The sequence below is a fragment of the Anguilla anguilla genome, chromosome 15 (genome assembly GCF_013347855.1).
Source record: "Anguilla anguilla isolate fAngAng1 chromosome 15, fAngAng1.pri, whole genome shotgun sequence".
NCBI classification, from domain to species: Eukaryota; Metazoa; Chordata; class Actinopteri; order Anguilliformes; family Anguillidae; genus Anguilla; species Anguilla anguilla.
In genome coordinates this window covers 26,520,425-26,543,203 of record NC_049215.1, presented here as the reverse complement: position 1 = coordinate 26,543,203, position 22,779 = coordinate 26,520,425, and the positions used below count along the sequence as shown (strand labels likewise).

General features: G+C 45.9%; 1 protein-coding gene across 1 annotated transcript in view; it reads left to right on the top strand.

The window, feature by feature from the left end:
* Nucleotides 1-22,779, top strand: part of igsf3 (immunoglobulin superfamily, member 3) — a 115,614-nt gene that overhangs the window by 79,135 nt on the left and 13,700 nt on the right. The window contains exons 4-7 of the mRNA XM_035394465.1: nucleotides 1,839-2,255; nucleotides 7,035-7,421; nucleotides 10,638-11,048; nucleotides 16,097-16,513. Coding sequence (XP_035250356.1) covers nucleotides 1,839-2,255; nucleotides 7,035-7,421; nucleotides 10,638-11,048; nucleotides 16,097-16,513 — 1,632 coding nt within the window. The remainder of the gene's footprint in view (nucleotides 1-1,838; nucleotides 2,256-7,034; nucleotides 7,422-10,637; nucleotides 11,049-16,096; nucleotides 16,514-22,779) is intronic.

The following is a 22,779-nucleotide window of genomic DNA, read 5'->3' as shown; positions in this document are numbered from 1 at the left end:
TGGTTAACGTAGCATGTCTGTCTCATTGTTTGTCCATCCCTCCATATCTTGAGACACCAGAAACTATATTTACCATGAGAGATTTCCAAGTTAATCAAAGAAATGCTGTGTACCATTTCTCTCACAGAAAATGACCTCTGGATAGACAGCGGCTGATGTATTCAAAACAGGGTCTCGATTTCTGTGACGAGAAGTATGCAGACTGAAAGTAAGACTAAGCTGCAGTCAAACTCCTGTGCTGAGGAATGTATAAAAATAGTGCGGAGGTGTGATGGAAATGTCACATTTTTTTAGCGTTCGGAATAAGCCTGCCTGATGACTCGTTTCGCGGGTCTGTCTCTATTTATGGAGACTTCTGCAGCGTTCCACCTCTTGTTTTCTCAACAAGCCCTTGTCGTCTCAGCCATACTTTTCTTGGCGTTGCTCTGTTCTTCTTTTTTTTTTGTGATCTGTTAAAAACTGCTTTTCATCTCTGCGTTCGTTTAAGATATGTTAAATCAAAAGAAGTGCCTTCCGACTCCAGGAATGATTATCGTTGGGCTATTTTGGTCCGACGCTGCCGAACGCTCCTGCCAGATCTGGGCACGAATCTGATGCGTAGATGTCACGTTCCTAACGTCTCCAGACGCGGTGAATCAGAGTCGCGGCGCGCCTTGCGGCCCGTGACTAATCAACGTTGCTCACGCTGGAATCGCGGCGTTGTCCGCGATTAGAGCCAGTCGGCAGGCGTGAAATGTCTTCTCCGATCACGCGTCGCGGTGCGTGGGTCGGTGTTTTGTACGCGCCCCCCCCCATCCCGCGCGCACGAGGACAAATCCGACGGCCGGTCACGTGACGGCGGAGTGATGTCATGCGTGTCTGGTTTTGAGCTGATGTCACGGTGCCCGCGCCGCCCTGGCTGGATGCCGTCGAGCACCTGCACGCGTGCGTCCCCGTCTGGGCAGATGTTGCTCTGGCACCGCTCCAGCGACGGGCCCGCTCCTCCTGTTCGTCGGAAGGAGGGAGAGAGGAGGGGAGTTCTGTCCTCCGGGGATGTTCAGTAATTGCAGTTTAGGTCTCCTCAGCATATAAGATCGCAGACATGTGACGTTATGGGATTTGTGCATAATGGAAAAAATGTACAATCATTTATTTATTATGTTTGTGTTGCTGAACATGGGGGGGGAGGGGGCAGGGGCGGGGGGGGAGCTTTTGTTGTGCTCGTTTTTCACATTATGTGCGTTATGTGTGAAGGGTGTGTTATGTTTATCCTGTGTGTTGCAGTAATTGTATCCTTGGTTGCGAGTTTATAGGACCCGTGAGTTTATCAGAACAAAGCAGCCTTTTTGGGAGAATGTTCATATTTTGTTAGTAGTGTGCGTGTGTGTGTGTATGCGTGTTTGCGTGTGTGTGCATGCCTCTGTGTGTGTGCGTGCGCGTGCCTCTGTGTGTGTGTGTGTGTGTATGCGTGTTTGCGTGTGTGCGCATGCCTCTGTGTGTGTGCGTGTGCGTGCGTATATGTATGCGTGTTTGCGTGTGTGTGCATGCCTCTGTATGTGTGCGTGCATGTGCCTCTGTGTGTGTGTGTGTGTGTATGCGTGTTTGCGTGTGTGCGCATGCTTCTGTGTGTGTGTATGCGTGTTTGCTTGTGTGCGCATGCCTCTGTGTGTGTGCGTGCGCGTGCCTGTGTGTGTGTGTGTGTGTGTATGCGTGTTTGCGTGTGTGCGCATGCCTCTGTGTGTGTGCGTGCATGTGCCTCTGTGTGTGTGTGTGTGTGTGTGTATTTTTCCTTTGCATTCTGAGTCTGCTTTTGGGGTGTTATGAGAGCGCTAACACCCTTCCTCTGTGTCTTTCTGCAGTGATTCCGGACACCCTGAGCGTCACCTCCGTGGGACAGACCCTGAGCAAAGTGGAGGGGGACACGCTCCAGCTGGCCTGCGAGGTCTCCAGACAGACCCCCCAGCACACGCACCTCTCCGTGGGCTGGTACCTGCGCTCCCCCAACCAGAGCGCCCCGCCCCAGGACCTGGTCACCCTGTCCCGGGACTTCGTGCTGCGCGCGGGCGGGCCCTACAAGCAGCGCTTCAACACGGGCGACGTCCGCCTGGACAAGACCAGCAGCGCCACCTACAAGCTGACCATTTACAGGCTGCAGCCGGCCGACCAGGGCCTGATCTACTGCGAGGCCGCCGAGTGGATCCAGGACCCCGACCGGTCCTGGTACGCCATGACCCGCAAGCAGTCGGAGAAGACCTCGGTCAAAGTGCAGCCCACAGGTAGGTTCGGGAGACGGGCGCCTCACAAAATTGAAAGAGTATTGCTTTTATAATTGTGTCATGTTAAAATAGGATCATGTGAAGTGAAGGGTACAAGTGGCTTCACAGCCAGGGACAAAATAACAAAGAAACGAACAGGCTGTGATGTGTGATTAATGGTTTCCTATCATCACTAGTAGATGTTAAGAGCATTGATCCTTTAACCTTCATTTTCATCATTTCATCAGTGACCTTTGTTACCCCATTCTTGAGAGTTTCCAGGAGGCTTGTGGCTTTCAAGATTTCAAGACCTTTAAATAAAACAAGACACTTGACCTGATGAGGTCTCTATTCTTCAAATGACACAAACATGTTAAAGCTGTATTCAGTTTCTTAGCGCACATTTATGTATACTGTCTACTAACAGGATGTGGAAGACGTGGATGTGGAAGACTGCAGATGCCCTTCGGCAATTTGTTTGAGTGTTTAGGGCATTGACTCAGGACTTTTGATGAACACTTTTTATGCCCATTACTCTGGTTGGTTTCAGTAATATGAAGTGCCAAGCAGGGAAGATGCAGGTTCTCTACCCCTGTTATGACATTTGTAAGATTTTTGCTCAATTTTGTGCATACACCCTTCCCCAGGACAACGGTGAATAACCCATCTAAAAGGCTGTTGAACCAGCTGGACAGTCTGTTTCCATTAGTCATATGTCCTCAGTCAGCAGAACTTGCCACAAGTTTTTAGGCAACTGACGTGGGTGGAACTGCTATAAGGCTTGTGATTGACAGCGTCTGAAAGCCCTCTCAGACATTACTGGAATGCGTGCGGGCATGAGGACGGAGATGGGAAATTTTAAACGATAAATTAAATTAATGGAGTTGCTCCTCAGGATTGACCGAAGAGTTAACGGCCTATCCATGAGCTCGCTCAAGTCACATTATACAGCGCTGTCATTGAGAAAGGACAAGGAGAAGACTGCCCCTTCGCACTCAAAATGAATTCCTTCCCACGGGACCCTTTTTTGCTGTCAAAAAAAAAAAAAAAAGGACAAAAATGTGGGTGAAAAATGGACGCCTGAACCCAGTCGCACTCTCGCCCTCTGATTCCGCATCTGCGTCACGTTCCAATTAGCTCCGAGGCGTCGCGTCCCTCTTCTGCCCGGCGCATTAACCGCGTCGCGGATCACGCGCACCGATCCCTCGCTTCGACAAGCGCCGCCATTGTGCTTGAGTGTGGGGGTGCCGCTCGCCGGAGAGAGAGGGGAGGCGGGGTCTGAAGAATGGAGTCATTATGGTCGCCGAAGTGCGCGAAATCCGCCGACCCTCTCCAGAGTGAGTGACGCGTGCCCTCCTGAACCCTTTTTTTTCAGTCATCCTGTTTCAGGATGGGGGGGGGGGGCGGTATCTCCTGGGCGCGTGCGACTCGAAACCCGGAGCCTTGTTGTCTCCTTCCCCGTGAGCCCGTCGTAAAGGGAACTCTGCGGTGAATAACGATCTGTAGTTACAATGCAGTGGGGGACGGTGGAGGAAATTGACTCCATGCAAAATAGACTTCTTGTTCATTTATTTTTAAATGAAAGAATGGAATAGGCGCAGCTGTTGCAAATCTCTTAATGGGAGAGAACTAGCGCTGAATTATTGATAGATTTGTGTGCAATTAGCTTTTTGAAAGGTGCGTATTGTTCTTTTTATTGAGGCAATCCCTGACGCTCCGACCATTTGTCTCTCCAAAATGTTGTTTTGGCAGCAGAACTGTAAAACTCTTATTCACTGCTGTCTTGTTGTTTGATGACATTAAAAAAAACTAAGTTTCAGGAGTCTGTGAATCTGACAAAGGCCCAGTCTGTTTTTAGTTCATATCAGAGTCCTTCTCTAGACCTCAATATGTTTATTTTAACCCTTTGAAAAGCAGTTTTTTTTCAAGATTCAAGGTGTTCTAAAACCCCATTTTTTTCAGTGAACAGTAGTGATTGTTACAGCGTTGGATTGTTCAGTTCAATTCAAATAATTCTAATCGCATACAGGTACAGCTTACACCTTGGAGCATGGCTGCTCAGTCCTGTTCCAGGAGATCTTCCATCCTGTAGGTTTTCATTTCAACCCTAATTTGGCACACCTCATTCTACTAATTAGCTCTTCAGTGAGATCTCTAGCTGTTGAATGAAGTGCCCTTTGTTATGGTTGGAGTGAAAACCAGCAGGATGGTAGATCTCTGGGAATAGTGTTGGGCAACCCTGCTTTCAAGGTTTAATAAGAGGCATCAGGAAGGCCTCACATATCCCTGTATAATAAGCCAGACTGGAGTACATAGCTGTGGTTTTATGGGTAGTGTAGTTTTACTGTACACCCCTCCATTCTTCTCTTACCCTCTATTTTCCTCTCTGGCCCTGCTCTATCTTACCTGCCTTGTATCTGTCTATCTATCAGTGTATACCCTCCTCTTCATTCAGAGTGTCAGTGCTATGTCATGCAGGGACTGAAATGACAACATCTTGGATCTGGTTTCCACCTCAACTTGCACTGACAACTGCGGGATTAAAAGAAGAAGATTTTTTTGTATGCAGTAACCCGGAGTCATGCTGTGACATTGGAACCAGTGAATATCACTTGGATTGAGATGGAACTGAGTCCATGAACTGGAAGCAGCGTGTTTCATTTGTAAGGTGTCGGATGAGAGCCTTTAGTCTAAAGGAAAAGGGCTAAGACCTTTTCAACCCCTGAAATTTGAGCCCTACCTATATATGCTTCATTATGCTGTTAATACCTGTCACCTCTCCAGCTCTGCACTGAGGCGTTGTCCTGACACCAGAGGGGTATGAGCTCACACAAAAAAAGGCTCAAGAAAAGGCCTCATAACGGTCACTTCCTCTCCTCTCTGCTTGGCATAAAACTGCATTTCAGACACTGAGTCCTGCCGCTGTCATGTACCAGACTTCCCTCCAGGGGGCGCATTTGCTGGCCACTCTCACAGACACCAGCCAAGATACACATGGTCCCTAGGGTTGCCAGATTTACAAATCGGACAAACTGTACAGCCGGCAGGTCGAGAGCTGTCGTACAGGGGGGAGTCCCCCTTGGAACCAATGGCAGCCCAGGGAGTCTTTCATATGCTAATTCATTACAAACTACCAGTAAATACTCGGGCCAGACACTACATTGTCCAGTCGGGACCACAAACCAGACCAGTCTGAATAATTGAAAAACTGGACATTCTGGGCGAAAGACCTAATGGTTCCCAGAGTTGGTCAGGTTTGAACGCCAGTCCAACTGCTAATGCCACCGTAAGACAATACAACTCCAAGCACAACCGCTAATAAGATACAACTCAAATTCCAACTGCCAATATAGTACAACTCCCAGTCCAACTGCTAATAAAACTGCAAGACAGTAAACTGCTGACTGTGCTTTTGCAAGATGGCACCACATGCATGATACCACATTACTGATGCTCCGTTAATTTAGCTGTTGTGCAAGTTCATCCAGCATATAACATAAATAGTATAATGCGAACATATAATGTAGTCTGTTCTATAAATTCTCTGTGTACACACTGAAGAGCTTTGGGCTTCACAGCTTAGCATGTTATCAGAAAATGTGGAAGCCTTTTATAATTGCTGCCTTAAGGTATTATTAAAGGAAAGGCATATGGTGAAATAGTCACGCACTGTTTGTACAGAGAACATAAGGTGTACTATATAGAAATGAACTGTGCAAATGCCGCTTTTGTCTGACAGCCCAGGCTGAACAAGCCGATCAAAAATAATTTTCCTAACACCTTTTCTTAACACCTCTCAGTAACATATTACAGTGCAGGGGTGAAATTTCCATGATCCACCATGAGTGAAAAAAATGTGCTTGTCCAATTTGTTCGTTTTGACAGTGCGTATGAGTGTTTTCTCAGTTGCCAAATATACCGTTCATTTAAATACTGTTTATATTATTAAGTGATTATCTTGTGCATGTGTGGATAACACTTTTTTTCACTGGTAGTTTGAAAAGTCTGAGATTTATATGAAAGCACAGATAAGCGCAGATTGAACTAAGATGCATCTGTGCTGTAGGAATCTGGTTGCTGTTCCTCTTATCTCATCTGGTTCAATAATATTGATAAATGTAGCCTGTATGTGTTTATTTTTGTTCCCTTGATGTCTCTTAGAGGGATGTTACAGTGCAAGTCCTGCTATCTCTGAAAGTGCAGACGGTAATATGTAATTGATGTTTTCGTATTGCAGAGTGTCTGTGGGGAAGAATGCGTTTCTACCCCGCGGTCTCTGATCAAATCCTGACCGTGCCAGTGCCGAACTGTGGCTGGTTGCGCCATAGGGCAATGCTGAATTGGCGATTGCCTTGCCCAGGGTACAGGAGGGTTCTGGCGTTTATGGGTCTGCGTTCGTTGCTCTCCAGCAACTCATAACTAGTCGATCAGGCGCCCGTGGACTGCATGTCAAAGCTGTGTATGAAAGGTCATCCTCCGACTCTACTCTATGCAAGTTTAGCTGAGGTCTCCGGTTTGGGAAGAACCAGCTGGAGACACCACATGTTTTGAAGGAGTACAGCAGATATCTTACAGTCTGGCCAATCAGCAGTGGGGTTCACACATGAAAGTAACTGCAGTTGCAGATAACTAGACATCCCAAATTACGGTGGGAACTGGACACACCTCAGCCCCGCTTTGAAATATTTCCCTGGTACAAAACTGTAGCGCTGCTCTGCTTCACGATGCATTTGTGGCCTTGAGTGTGCTTCTTCAGTGCGGAGTGTCTGAGTGTCGGCGCCTGTGCTTCCCTCCCCTCAGACCGGGACTTCAGCATCCAGGTGAGCACGGAGCGCCGGGCCTACGCGGCCGGGGAGAGCCTGGAGCTGCGCTGCTCCATCGACGCGCAGAGCGTCCAGGACCGCTACTTCTCCGTGTCCTGGGTGTTCAGCAGCTCGCCCGTGGCGGTGGTGGGCCCCAGCGCCGTGCCCGTGCTGAGCGGGGAGTACGCGCGCCGCGAGGCCGCGGGTCAGCTGACCGTGCGCAAGGAGAGCCCCGCCGTGCACCTGCTCAAGCTGCGCTGGCTGCGCCCGGAGGACACGGGCAAGTACATCTGCAGGGTCACCGAGAGGGAGAAGATGCCCTCCGGGGACTTCATCGACAGGAGCAAGAGGTCCCGCAACGTCCAGATCTCTGTCCAGCCCTTAAGTGAGTAAAACGACTTCCCCATGTCCCCTTTAGTGAGTAACTAATCTTACTGTATGGGGCGACATAGCTCAGGAGGTAACAGCGGTTGTCTGGCAGTCGGAGGGTTGCCGGTTCGATCCCCCGCCCTGGGCATGTCGAAGTGTCCCTGAGCAAGACACCTGACCCCTAATTGCTCTGGTGAATGCGAGGCATCAATTGTAAAGCGCTTTGGATAAAAGCGCTATATAAATGCAGTCCATTTACCACTGTAGTCTTCCTGAGTTTCCATATATTTGTATGACAGAGGGAAATATTTTTCTATTGGTCCTATGAGTGAGAGCACAGCTTCCTGTTTGCACTATAGATGACAGCTGACTTCATACACTGCACCTTTTTAGTGATAAAAGTAGAGACTCGTTCAGTATATTGTCTGTGGATAGAATTATAGCTGAGGCAATTTACTTGTTAGCGCAGTGTCTGTTATGTCAAACTGCAGCTACTCCACTGATGTTGAGAACATAAGCAAATGGTTTAACCTGAAATTGCTCAAATGAATTAGGAGCAAACCCAAGCTGTTTAAATGAATAATGTTTAATGCATGAGAAAGGTAAGAGGATATGAGTGTTGGTACGTGAATAATGTGGAACAGTATCTCCTTAGTTGCCTGTGGACAGATTTAGTGCTACTGTTTCCTCCATGTTCAAAGACACCCTTTTGTGCTGTTAGTGTTTTCTGAACAAAACCACTGCCATTGTATACTGTAAGTCCATCAAAATGAAAAATTCCCCAGCCAGAACTTGACATGAAATCATTGAATAAATGAATGACTGCAGATTAATGGGACAATGCAAAATCACTATGTAGAATCATTTAGTGCCATTTCACTGTCTACAGCTTAGCAATGTACTCTGAATCCTCCTCATAGAGTGGTTGCATACGGGGGTGCCACCAGGAATTTTGGGCCCCATGAAAAGACCTTATATTGGGTCCCACCACCCCAGAAAATCCTAGGCTCAAATATTTTTTGGGGCCCCTGTCAGGGGCCCTTGGAATCTTCCTAACCCCATATGGCGCCCCTGGTGCACTTCGGTATTCTGTTGAAAATGAACGGACATGATGGGGTGGAGGGGCTGACCCTGGCCCTGTAGCAGGGCTGTCTGTGTGAATCCCCGGCCTGGAATAACGGATGCTGCTCCAGCGCTTTGGGGCACAGCGAGGGAGGGGGTCACAGAGCGGGATCGCGGTTAGGAGGCGAGATAATCAACATACGGGAAGAGACACAACCGCTCCTTAGAGAAATCCCCCTCAGCTACGCACCACTGATCCGCAAACTCGCCATCCGCCAACCCCTCCCCCCCACCCCCCCACCTCCACCCCCCTGCCAGACCTCTGCCCCCCACCGTGTGTGCTGAGAATCACCCCTCTGGGCCTGAATTTATTTTTATCGTTTTTAATTCAATTTTTATTGAACTATTTATTAAATTTAAAAATAAATTATTAGTTCAATGATTATAGTCATACCGAATGCTCTTTTCTTTTTCTGTCAGTTTTGTTATTGTTGTTGTTGTTGTATTTTAAGTGAGGGACTCTCTCCGTCAGTGCTTCTCTGAGGTTTCAGTGAAGTATGGAAGAATGGAATATGAGACATGAAAAAACACACCATGGGGAAACATAGACGTGAAGCTCAGTCATATCTGAGATGCATTCTTCTCCCCACTCCTACTGGAGCTAACAGTATTGCAATTCTACCTTCGTTATTTCATCAAGTTACAGTGCTTCTTTCAGCCACGCGTGTGATGCCACCCGCTAGGGAAGTTCCGGAAGCATCTCCTATTATTAAAGCTATAATGCAAGACGGCGTGTTTTTAAAGTGAATGCTTAATTCAAGCAGAATTATTTTCATTTGCTGGCCTATTTAATTAGCATAATATTTCGAGCAATCACACTGAGCCTTTTCATGTTTGAGCGGTTGTTGGAGTACGCTGTGCCCGCCCCTAGTGTGCACTTGTAGATTGTAATTGCAGCCGTGGGTTTGTAAACAGGCGCCATGTTTTCTGGCACAAGGAGAATTTTGGAGACTCCTCTCACTCTTTCTCCAGCTGCTTGTCTATGCCAATTACCCAGGGTCCTCTCTGTCCCCTCCACCGAAGCAGTGGGGAGGGACTGCCAACAGAAGAAAGAGATGCAAACACAAACTTCAAATGGAGATCTGGAAGGATTCCACTCTGTGCGCTGATGGGCCTCATGGCAAGATGGCTTATCGTAATCTGACTGCTAACGGTGATGGGAAAGCACTCCTGTATTCATTTGCATTGGAATAAAATAAATAAGGTTTCCCTTTGTGGATGGTCGAGGATTCTTCTGTGCTCTCCGTGGAATACACAATACAGAACAATCAGCAGAGCAGTAGAGTGGTTTGGGAACTGGGCATCTAGACAGAAGGCTTCAGACTGAAAGTATGGGCGAGATTCAGGTGCTGTGCTCTTTACAAAGGCACTTAACCTCAGCAGTTTTACTTAATATACTGTGCATCTACTGCGTGTAATTGGCTAAAACGCAAGATTAAGCTTTGTAAGTATAGCATATTTAAGTCAATAACATAAATGATAGGAAAGGATGTAATATAGCTGGCTGCATACCGATTTGCAGACATAATAGTTCATTTGAGACTGAGAGCTTTGCCTCTCAGCATAAGTTCGTATTTTGTTTAAGTGCGGAGATGTTAAAAATGGCAGAGGTCACATAAGTCCTTCGTCCTCTTAACCATTTGGCCCATTTACCGTTGTTGTTGTTGTATTTCCTTTTTTAAGCTATCATCCTGGAACTGTATTGCAGCTGGAGATTTCCCAAAATCAATCCCATCGGTCAATTAAGTTTCAATCGAAGGTTCCACCTTAAGTGCAGTTCCAAATCTTTGCCTATTTGTAAGTAATATATGGCTGTTAGCTCCCGCCCACATTTGGATCCCTGGTGTGTATTCATTGGTAATTTTCCTTCATTTTTATCACAGGCTCACAGCAAATCCAGGAGTGAATTATATTTTTCTTTAATCACTGTAACTTCTCAGTTATACCTCCTAGCCTCTTTCTTTCCTACCTACCTGTCGTCCTCCTTTCGTTCTTCTGTCTCCATTTAATTCCTCTCTAAGTGAAAACATCCTTGTCCTTATGCGTTAATTATTGTAATAAGTGTGCTGCCCCCCCTGGTATCTATGGTAACCTCTACCCTTCTTCTTAGGGAGCAACATCACCGTGTCGCTGTCCGCCAACTCCACGGAGGTCCTGGAGGGTGACCCCATCCAGCTGGTCTGTTCCGTGCGGGGCGCCATGGAGACGGCGAGCAGCCTGTCCGTCCTGTGGCAGTGGACGGACGGACCGGGCGACGCCCCGCCGCAGGACCTGGCCGCCGCGGACCGGGAGGGGACGGTGAGGCCGGGCCCCTCGTACCGCGAGCGGAGCGCGTACGGGGAGATCTGCCTGGACCGCGTCCGGACCGACACCTTCGCGCTGTCCGTGTACAACGCCCTGCCCGGCGACGCGGGGCAGTACCGGTGCACCGTCACCGAGTGGGTCCCGGCGCCGGACGGCACCACCTGGGAGAGCATCGGGGAGACGACCGCGGTCAATTCGGTCAACGTCAAAGCAGTCGGTAAGCGTGAGCTGGGATGACGGGGGTCATTTTGACGCCTTATTAAAAATGTGCGTGAATCTCAGTCCTGGTGCTCAGTGGTCATTAACACACCTGTGTTCAGCGCCTGACGTGTGCTGCGACCGCGCCCGGCGTTCGTGCGCTTGCGTCTCATTGTGTGTGTGGTGCGGCATCTGCTCTGCGTCGGTGTGAATTCTCTTCAGCGAGTTACGGGATCGTTTTTAGTTCTGCTTCACACCCAGGGAAAAAAAATATGCGAATAAAGTGTCAGCCAATGGCGTTTCGTCGCACGGTGTTTGGTTAACGGGAGTCAGATGCAAATGTGTGCAACCTGAAGATGCTTCAGGTTCTCTCTCTTCAGCAGAAACCTGTGCGTTTAGCATAAATCATCAGGAAGTTAAAAAGTGTGTGACTTTCTGAGTGGGGGCGTGTATGTGCATGTGCGTCTGTGCGCACGTGCGTGTGGGTGTGTGTGTTGATGTGTGTTTGCATGGCATGCCTGTGTGTGTTTGTGTGTGTGTGTGCGTGTGTGTGTGTATGTAGATGTGTATGTAGATGTGTGTATGTGCACTTGTGTGTGTGCGCTTGTGTACGTGTGCATGTGTGTGTGTCTGTGCACGTGTGTGTAGATGTGTGTGCGTGGCGTATGTATATGCGTGCGTGTGTGTAGATGTGTGTGTGTGTGTGTACTTGTGTGCCTGTGCGCATGTGTGTGTGTGTGTCTGTGCACATGTGTGTGTAGATGTGTGTGCGTGGTGTATGTGTGTGTGTGTGTGTAGATGTGTGTGTGTGGCGTATGTATGTGTGTGCGTGTGTGCAGATGGGTGTGCCTGAGTGTGTGCGTTCGTGTGTATGCACATTCTCAGTGTGTACAGTTGTGTGCATGTGTAGCCTCCTCCTATTCCCTGCTAGCTGTAGCTATTCATCTGGAGCTTCATGCAGATAGAAGCAGAGTGTTGGTGCCGCGGACATAAATAGACGCATTATTCTCTTATCTGATGTTCCTGATGCATGGAGATCACAATGTGTTGTGGCGCTGAGTGTGTTTTCTTGCCTGGCCGATTGGCAAACGCCACGGGTAACGTGCTAATTAATTCGCCGTTTCTTCCCGAGTGGGAATTCTTTTTCCAGTGTGATCCGGGGAGTTCTGCAAGGTGATCAACAGCCTTGGCCCATGTGTTCTGTACAATTCCCCTTTGTTCCTCTTCTGCATTTCTTTTTCAGAACTGCTTGCAGGGTAATTACTATAGTTACTACCAGTTGCTATAGTTACAGAATATGTGAGTAGCAATGGTTGATGATGTAATGGGATTTCACGGTCTTTTCATGATTGAGCTAATATTATATTTTAAAAAACACAAACTGCAAACATGGAGAATGCATTTGCAGTATTCCTGTCTTTTTTCGCTTCGCAACACCTTCTCCACATCTTTAGATGAGTGTTTGCATTGAGGCATCAGCCAGGTGATGCTTCTTCCAGGTGATGTTTCACATAACTGAGATGGCCTACAGTGCTCTGCTTCCTCCGGAACTTCAGCTGAGTGACTGTATAGAGGCATTAGCCAGGTGATGCTTCTGCCTGAGATGTTTTGCATAAGTGAGATGGCCTGCAGTGCTCTGCTTCCTCCGGAACTTTAGCTGAGTGTCTGCGTAGAGTCATTAGCCAGGTGGTGCTTTCTACTGGAAGGGGAAAATGTGGTAGATCCAAGGTCGATCTCTGAATTTAACATACTTTCTAAAGACCTTTCTCATGCTCAGCTCCAACACCAGCGCATGTGAAACGAAGGGAAGCACTGTTCCCTTGCATAACTTGATGACATGAAAGATTTGTGACACTGTAGAGTAGATAGCACCAATCTGCCAATAAACTGCTGGCAAACACACATTTCTCCTGCTGTGCTGCACTAAATCCTTATGAATTGAATATTCTAAATATTCTGACTAATATTACACAATGTGAAATTAACAAAAGCCTGTCAAGAGACAGGAGCACTTCATTAAAAATCTGGTTCAAATACAGACACTTTTTAGAATTTCTAATGATTACAAGTTTAGTTTGCACTTTTCCCTGGGACCATGTTCTCTGTGTACAGAGCCTTTTAAAGGCACACTGAAAATAATTTAAGAGTTTTTCTATTGAACACAAGAAGTATCCAAAGCATGCAGGAGCACACATGGATGCACCAATGGATTGTCAATGGCAGACGCAGGAATAATTTGTGGTCTCTGTCAATCTAAAATGTCAGATATTTTTCTGTCAAACTCTGAGTAAAGACGGAATGTTCTGAAATCTGTTGCCATTGGGACAGTGACAGCATGCTGCGCTCCCATAATCCTCTGGGGCAGGAGAGTCGAATCCCATACAGCCCCTCAGATCAACTAGGATTCTCAGCGAAGGGAAGATTTAAATTTAAAACAGTATAAAAACTTTCTCTGTATATCGCAGGGCGTGTGAAATTATGGTTACCTGCAGGGGTTCAGGGCCAGTTTTATTTCCAGTGGGAGAACGTGGTCTAACAAGGTTTAAATAAATGAACGTATTCTTAAATTAACTTCTGCTAATGTTCACATACTTTTAGTGAAATTAGAAATTATTTCATTCATTCTGATGTAATTTCATAATAGAAAAATTAGCAGAAAGATTATTCATATTTCTCATGTTTGTGCCGAGAACAAAATAGATGAGCAAATGTTTTTTTTATCCTGAAACAAACACAGAATCAGGCTTCAAAGTATTTAAAATGCTAAAATATCTCTCTATGTTCTGTATGCCAATAGCCTAGTTTATTGTGTTTGGTTTATATGAAAACACAATATTATGACAGATTGTTTTCTTGTTTTTTTGTTTTGTTCTGTGCATAATTTTTCCCCCACTGCTGCGTTAAAAGCAAGGGAGGAAAATCTGTTACCGACCCAAGCGCAGGGCCCAAAAATCATGGCTGTCAATGTGGCATGTGGGTGGAGCAGGTGGAGTGGGTGGAGCTAGCGGTGAAAAAAGCAGTCAGGCAGACAAGGAGGTGGTGGTGGGGGTGGGGCTGGGGGGGTGTTTAACAGGGGGACAGAGCACCGTATTCGTGCCGTGGCCTTCTGTTCCTCCCTTAAAGGCCAGCGATCATTCTGTCTGGTTCTGCTCTCGTTAACCAGTCAGATGGCAGCTTGCTTACGCGGGGCCTAATCGCAGAGCATCTTCTGAGCCCACTGTGATGCGTTGGGCCCTGTCACGCTCACTCTCTAATGAGCAAATGTGGTGTTTTTCTCGCAGGTGTGTAATGTTGATTGCCGGCATCTAACAGCACAGGGAGAATGTGGAGGGAACGGTGAGACAGACACGTGCGATTGAGAGAAAATTAATTATGAAGGAATGATCTGAAATACCAAAAAACAGACATGTTTGGAGATTGTGCTGCACGTGACAAAAGTCCAGCGGAATCGTAGCTTATGCAGGTGGTTATGAGAACAGTGAAAACAAGCCCCTCAATGGCAATATCAGCCAAATAATTCATCTTCCTCCGTTCTGCTGTTCTACCTCACTCAATCTCACTTTGGGAATAATCCTCAGATCCTCCTGTTGTTTTCTCTCTCTGATATATCACACCTCCTGTATGCTGATTTCCATTTTTTTTTTTTAAATAAAGCAGACTACCACTAAACAGGCAGTCTTACTGTAATATGCTTACAGCTTTTCTCTTTTTTTGTTCTTTATGGCAAAATTATTGACTGTTTATAGGGCTGTGTGGTCATTTGTCAAGCATTTTTTAATTTAAGACAATTGCACTGTATCAAACCCCAATACGATCATTAATTTAGTTTATTCGACTATTTTGCCAAGGCTTGATAGAGATATATTGATATATTAAATCACAGTTGTGGAGACAATGATGATAATATTACATTACATCTATTCAGAAATGGTAATATTTGTGTAATTCATGTGCTATAACAGTTTGCAATTAAACATTATAGTGACAGCCCGAATTTGTGCTGTGGCCTTCTCATCTGCAGTCCTGTCTCGTAATGACAGCTTCTTTATGACTTACAGTTTTTATGCTCGAGGCTTAATTGCTGCTTTTCAAGGAGACGGGGAAAGTTTTCGGATGGTTAAGGATCCAAAGCATATTAATGTCAAAATGTCAGTCTGCTCTTTTTGAGAGTGGTGTGTAATTACCTCCGAGGTTGAAACAACTCGGAAACAAAGATCTAAACAAAAAAAAATCGACAAGACAAAAACTGGTCCTCTGTGTAAATCGCTGACACTGCGAGTCCAATTCAGTCATTAACTTGTTTTTCTCTTCACTCTCTCCCTCTTGTGTCAACCATATTAGGAGACTGTGGGGAGCTCAGTCTGACTAATAAACCACGTAAAGTCCTCTGGCTAGCCTCACTCTGCAATTGAGTGTTTGAGCACTCAGTTATGTAACAAGTTGTATTGCTGTGACTTCTGAAGTAAGGGCAGCCCCGACCAAAATTAATGTCAGGTGGAGCCTGGCTGTTTTGTGCCAAAACCCTTATTTAAAAGTTCATGTTGAAGTGCTACCTGTTTTTTTTATTTTTTATATAGCAGTTGTTGGATTATGAGCTTCATTTATTTCCAGTGTGTCACGGGCAGATTTGCTGTAAGGTCGAGGCTGTTCTTTGTGCTTTGACTGAAGATACATCATGGTCTTCAAAGTCAACTTAATTTACAGCTTCTGTGCACCGCTTCATTGAGCCAAAGAGGTCATGGAGTCCTTATGACTGTTCTTCAGTGAAGATTCATTGGTCACCCTGACCGCATAAACAGTGGAGCTGTTTCACAATGCATTGGCTATTTAAAAAGTGCAGTCAGCTGTGTTCAAAATAAGTACTGTGAAGAGATCAGAGTTTCTGTTAAAGAATGCTTTGTTGTTTTCCATGGACATATGTTGAGAGGTATGACGAGCGTAGTTGAGGGATCAAATGTTTAATACTAATAATGCGTAATGCTCATTTTAACACCCTAGCTTTGCATTGCTTGTTTGTCCTGTTATATCTGATCGCACTGACCCTCATGCCCCGCCCATTTTTCCCAGAATCCTCCTTCTTCGTCGCGGCTTCGTCGCGGACGCCCAGCGTGACGTACGGCGACTCCTTCGACCTGCAGTGCATCGTGAAGCCGCGCTACAACGCGCGCGTGCCGGTGATGGTCACCTGGCACTTTCAGCCCGCGGAGGACGCGGGCGGCAGGGGCGAGTCGCGGGACCTGGTGACGCTGACGCAGGAGGGGACGCTGCAGTGGGGGGACCACCTCCTGGGCCTGGGCACGCGCGCCTCCATAGACAAGTCCCCCACGAACAGCAACTTCAGGCTGAGGGTGAACCGGGCGGGTCGCCGGGACGCCGGGACCTACCAGTGCACCGCCCAGCTGTGGAGGAGGAACTACGACAGCACCTGGACCAAGGTGACCAACCGCACCTCCAACCTGCTGGGCATCAATGTGCTGAAGCCAGGTGAGTCAGTCACGCACAAGCAGCTGTACGCAGAGCCGTCCCTCCCACTAGACAGGTCAGGCACTGAAACTAGAGCCCCGCCTTCTTGCCCAGGGCCCCGCCTTCTCACACATGGCCCCAGCAACAGCATTGGTTTATAAGGGGGGAGAGGCCCCTGATTTATATTTTACCCAAAAATCTTGGGACGGCTCTGGCTGTAGGGGAGGGAGAGTCCATTATATCACATACTCACGTCCATCATGTTTTACAAGGGGGAAACAAATTCTTAAAATGACAAAGTTTAGAAGACAAATGTCATGGTTTTATGTAAAGGGCACAAATGCACTTTATCATGGTTTCCATGGTTTTTTCAAGATAGGTCATATACCCATGGGCTTTAGGGGAAGGAGGAGGCCATTCTCTGTCCAGTTCTCATTTCTAATGACCTGGAGGGTCCTGTACTTGTGGTTTAAAGTGGGAGTAAGTTCAGCACTCGGCTTTGCAGACGACGAGCTCGGCTGCAGTTTTGTCTTTGTTTTTAATGGTGCTTAAAAAGTCTTTTTGATTATTTCTGCTACTTGTGTAAGTCAGTTTCAGAGCACAAATTGCTGCCAGATAGTTAAATTTGTCTCATGAGCAAGTTCAGCCTCTGTCAGTTACTGTCTACGTGTGTTCATGTCTCCTGGCAGCTCTGCTTAATTGTAACGAATATTTGCATAGCTTTCTCAAAAATCACACAAAGACTTCTGTCTCTTCCTCCATCCTGATAAAGGCCTGTGCATTCTACGAGATGGGTCACCCTGTTCCTCCTCTGTACTTTCTCTGCCATCTGTTTCATCTTTACCCATTCGTTATCCATCACTCATCTCGACACAATGCCCCTCGTTCTCGTCATCGTGACTCATCCAGTGTGTCTCTCTTTCATCTTGTGGAGGGATGATTGAGTTAGGCGGATAAGCTTGATGGCGCTTCCGCATGGCTCACTGTGTGGAGGCAACGAGCGCTACTGGCCTCCACAGAAGACGAAGAGCAGGGCAGGGCTGGTGTAGAAGACCAGGGGTTTTCCCTCACTCATTCTTCCTGGTTGTGTGAGTCTGATTTCTAGTGGCCAGATGGGCCAATACTAGCCTCTGAAGGTGTGTGTCTGCCATCACCTCTGTTAGTTTAATTGCCTACCCAGCACCCCTTGTCCCCTTCCTGATTTTCTGTAGCAAGATAGGTACTGTGAGACACACTGTAATGGATACTTAAAATGAAAATAAAACTGGTTTAATAATATTGAGATTTGGCATTCGGTTTTTGAAGAAATTCTAAAGCACAGTTATTTTGTTCCGTTATGCTTTATTGAATCCAGTGGGGTAATTTGTCCTTGGCATCTAACCCATCCTATCAACTTAGGAGCGGTGGGCAGCCACAGTGCAGCACCCCAGGGCCAACTCCAGTTCTGCCTTGGTCAAGTGCAATGGCAGGAGTATTTTAATTTTACACCTTAGCGGTGGATGCCTGTACCATCGTTCTCTGTGGCATTGGTGACTGCGAGATCACACTGCCCATAAATTTTATTGTTTATGTTTGTTTGTGCTATAATTGTCATTATGCTTTTTCATTATTTTTATTATTTCAGTTTTGTTCACATTTATTCATTAATTAAACACCGCATGCAAAGGAAACAAACGCTGCAAGTGATCGTTCTGTTAACGATGGTGATGTAATCATTATCCATCATGCCCTGCTCTTGTCACACTAATAAAAGTGAATTTAAACTGAAGTAAATTCAGAGAGAGATGGAGTAAGAGAAAGATGTGTGATTCCTCGGGGATCCTCAGACACTCCTTGTGGACATTCTCATGTGGAAGACTCTGCTCAAGAAGGAAGGGACATCTAATCTGTGGTATTATTTATTATGTTCTCTAATTCAAAGTACCAGCAACGGTAAGGTTGGATTAATGTCATAAGGAGGTTATGTGTCCATTGGTAAATCAGATATTGCTTTATTTTTTATTAATTTTTTTGCTTTTGCCTACTATTCGGATAATTTCATCAGCCCAGCCTCCCCTAACTCCCACTATCCCACAGCTCACACAGACTGACTTACTCAACGCATCTAACTCTAGTAGTTCCAACTCTCTGGCTCTGGATGTGAACGGATCCTGCATACAGTGACTACAAGAGTAAACGAGACCCCGTATCATTCCCAGCGGGCGGCTTTGTGGCCAGTTGTTAGTTTTTAATTTGTGTGGTGCGGAATGTGACTCGGCTGCCGTACCCGAGGGCGCAGCACACCCCCCTATGTCAATATGATGCAGATTGAACATTGTTGACTTATTTCAGGTGCAGCTGCATTCCACTCAGTGTTCTTACACAAAGGAACTTCTGCTGATTGTGCAGTAAATATACTGTGTGACTGTTCTGTATTTACAGCATGCACCTGACAAAGGAATAAAGGTCCTTGTACAGTTAAGGGCGTTGCTTTCCTAAAAAGTGTTTAAAATACATTTGCTACAATGGACACAGGACTTATGAAAGGTACTGAAACATATGTTTTTCTAGTTTGGGGCAAATGCTGGGGGACAGTACCTCCCAAAGGATGTACAGTTTTTATCGATGTTTACTGATTTCATCTTTGTTTTTTAAAAAAGTAGTGCAACCATTTTTACCCTTTTTTAACTTTCATCTTCCTTGTACTCCGAGTTAAAATGCATCGGTCCTGTGTTATTAAGGGCAAGATGAAATAAGGAAGCATTAACGGATCTGAAGCTGTAGGTCTTTGGGGAGCTCTTGTCAAACACCATTTGTCACTAGAATTTCATTGCCTGTGATTAGCCACCCCAATTAAGACTGGATAAACGATACTGTGGTGATAGCTTTCTTATATGTCATGAGTTGTTTCGTTTTATTAAGAAATCTTTGCCTGTGTTTTTGTGTGTGTGAGTGTGTGTTTTTGTGTTTGTTTGTGTGTGTGTAGGTGTGTGAGAGAGAGAGATAGAGTGTGTGTGCCTTTTTATGTGTCTTTACATTTCTGTGTGTGTGTGGCTTCACGTTTGTTTTTGTGTGTGCGTGTAAGCACGCTTACGCTCATGCGTGCTTGTGTGTGTGTGTGTGTGTGTGTGTGTGTGTGTAACTGGCACAAGCTGAATTGTGGACACAGTCTCCCGGTTGTCCCTTAGCGTGATGCACAGCAGTGATACACAGAATATGCATGAAATCAGAAGTACTGTGTGCCGTGATAAGCCTTCGGAAGCAGTCAAGTGGAGCAATCTTCACACCGGTTTGATTTATGGCTGGTCTCCAGCGCTGTGATGTTTGGTGATGACATGAACCATCTGTGTAATAAACTGCATTTGGGACAACTGCAGTTCGATGATTACCAGCAGTGCTCTTTAATCTTCTTACCAATTCTGGCATTTCTCTTATTTAAAGAGGCCTGACATGACAAGCATCAAAATAATAATTCTGCAGGAACTGTCAGTGGTATATACACACACATAATTGCATGCATACAGTAAGCTCATGTACATGCAAACATACACACACACACACATTTACAGACACTCACGCATGCATGCATATGCACACACACACACATTTACAGACACACACAAACATACACACACACACACACACACACTTTGAGATTCGGCCCAGGACGGTACTATCTCGCTCTGGTGGTTCTTTAACCTTGTCCCTCCAAGGGTAACGGCGAGCTGTAAACATCCCTTCAGAATCAATTTTGGAATCAACTAATCATCCCGCACATGCTCAGTGCTCGCTTAGCGCGCTGATGTGCACTTTAGGCCTGTCCCAGTGAGCGGCGACAGGCAGGAGGCCAGCAGCACGCCCAGGTCTGTCTGTTTTTCCTGTTTCTGACAAATGTCTGCAAAAAAAAAAAAGTGTGGAAACAGACGGCTTCTCCTTGAAGATGTTTTAATCCCCTGAGCTCCACCTTTAATCACTGGCTGCGTTATCATCCTTTGCCATTTTACCTGCAACACCGGCATAATGCTCCGGATACAGTGGTAGGATCCTTATGGGATGCGTACTGTACGCGGTTATGTGGTTGGGGCGACGGGGTAGCATAATTAAGAAGTGGCTTTGCGATTGCGAAGGTTGTAGGTTTGATTCCCGAGTGGGGCACTGCTCTTGTACATTTAAGTATCTTTGCTTAAAGTACTGCTTCAGTAAATATCCAGCTGTATAAATGGATCGCATGTAAAACGAACGTGTGCTAAACGACTAAAATGCAAATGTGAAAGAAAAATGTAAAAAATACCTATTCAACAAACTGAATCGAGGCATTTTTCTAAGCAATTGTGTTAGGTTGTATAAATATAAAAAAAAGGAAAATTTAAATATTGCGCCCCCGGCAGGTTGTTTGATTTATGTGGTGGCAAAACTCTGTAGTACACACGCTCACGTGTGGGGCTGCTTCAGAGAGGAGGCATTCACCATCATACATGTTCGTTAGCCACATCCTGAAGGTTCAGGTGATCCACAAGTGTTCTCCAAAGAGAATGCTTTCACGGGAGAATGTTCTTAGATTATTTAGATTCGTTTTTATTTGACTTGTGTCGGCGTCGAAAGGAAAAAGATGAGATACATCCTCTCTTACGTAATGTTGCAGCACCACTAACCGCGTGTTAGCTGAGTAGCTCTGTCTCATTCCGTGCACGCGTTCTGTGTCACTGCCGCTGTCTGAGGAGCCGTTGGTTCCTCTCCAGAGGCAATAAATCTACACACGCGGTAGCGTCGTCATGTTTATCCACTTCTGTGACATCATTATTTCCTTTTTACAATAACATGACAATCATAACAGGCCCTCAGAAGGAATAAGGTTGTTGTTCTGTGAACTTTGTCCTGGCCTTGCACTCATAAAATAGATGACAGTCGGTCATCATTATGCTGTTACCTGTTATGTATGTTGCATTTCTCTATGACAATATGGCCAGTTTTTGTGACATTAGGTGCTGTAAGGATATAATCCCCCTAGAATGCAAGTAATATTTTTTAAACACCCAGAAAGTGAACTATCCCTTTAAAACAATGCTTTTCATCCTATTTTCTCATAAGTAGACTTACATTCATTGAGTGATCCATGTATTAATAGGTATTAATAATTCATAACTTGCAGTGGAAAACATGAATGAATGAATTGCCCGTGCTTCTCTTTTGCCCTTTATCTTTCATTTTTAAACTGGAAATTTTCGCAGCGTGGGAAATTTATCTCTCGTAAATCGAAATTCAAATAAAGGTAATTATGTATGGAATCATCCTGCATGCCCTTTGCCATGTTATTAAATCATATTAAATGGTGGTGCCAAAGTTGGCCGTTACATATTCATGACGAGGGCCTCCCTTCAGTCAGCGGGTACAGCACGAGTGGGGTCTCCGTGGTAACGCTAACTTGTGTTTTTGCGAGGGAAGTGAGTTCCACACCGGGCCCCGAGACAGTGTTTCTGAATAGTCTCTATCAGACGGGAAGAGCCGCTGGTGCAATGTTAATGACTGGCAGGGTGACCCCTTTGAATAATAAAGCCTTTGACTAACGAAAGCAAGGACTTCAACCTGGAGGACATCCCAGAAGGTCACACGTATGGGGGATATGTTTAAACTGGTTTATGTATCTCATGGCACTTTAGGAATTACCAGTCATTGTGATGGTGACTGTGCCAGTTGGCTGAGACAGGGTGATGCTTGTCAGTGGAGCAGAGCACATCAATATCCACCTGTGAACAAAAACTGAAATCTTAGCGTGTGTGTGTGTGTGTGTGTGTGTGCACGTGTGTATGTGCTTGTGTGTGTGAGTGTGTTTGCATGCAGTGCATGAATGTGTGTGCGTGTGCATGCGCACACGTGTATGTGAGTGTGTGTGTGTGCGCATGTTTTTATTCATTTACTTCTTTGTGTGCAGTGTGTTTGCGTGTTCATGTGTGTTTATATGTGGTGGGGGTGCTGAAAACAGTGTATTCTGTTGCTAAATAGACTTCCTTGCAGAAGTCGTTCCTGTTGAGGCTGCTTCTGTTTCAGAATCAGAATCAGAATTATTTATTTTCCAAGTACGACGTACAAGGAATTTGCCTTAGTGCAAGGTGTCAACATACAGTCCAATAATTTATTTTATTTTATTTTTTTTCTGGAAGTTTGGAGGAAGTATATTCGAAAGGAAGAGTGAATGCCAATTGGATGGGAATGCATCTCTAAACCTGGACATGGCTGTTCTGCCAGCAGAATGTCTGTGAGAAACTCTGGCCAGAGAAGAGAGATACTTCTCACCAAGCTGCTCAGGCAAC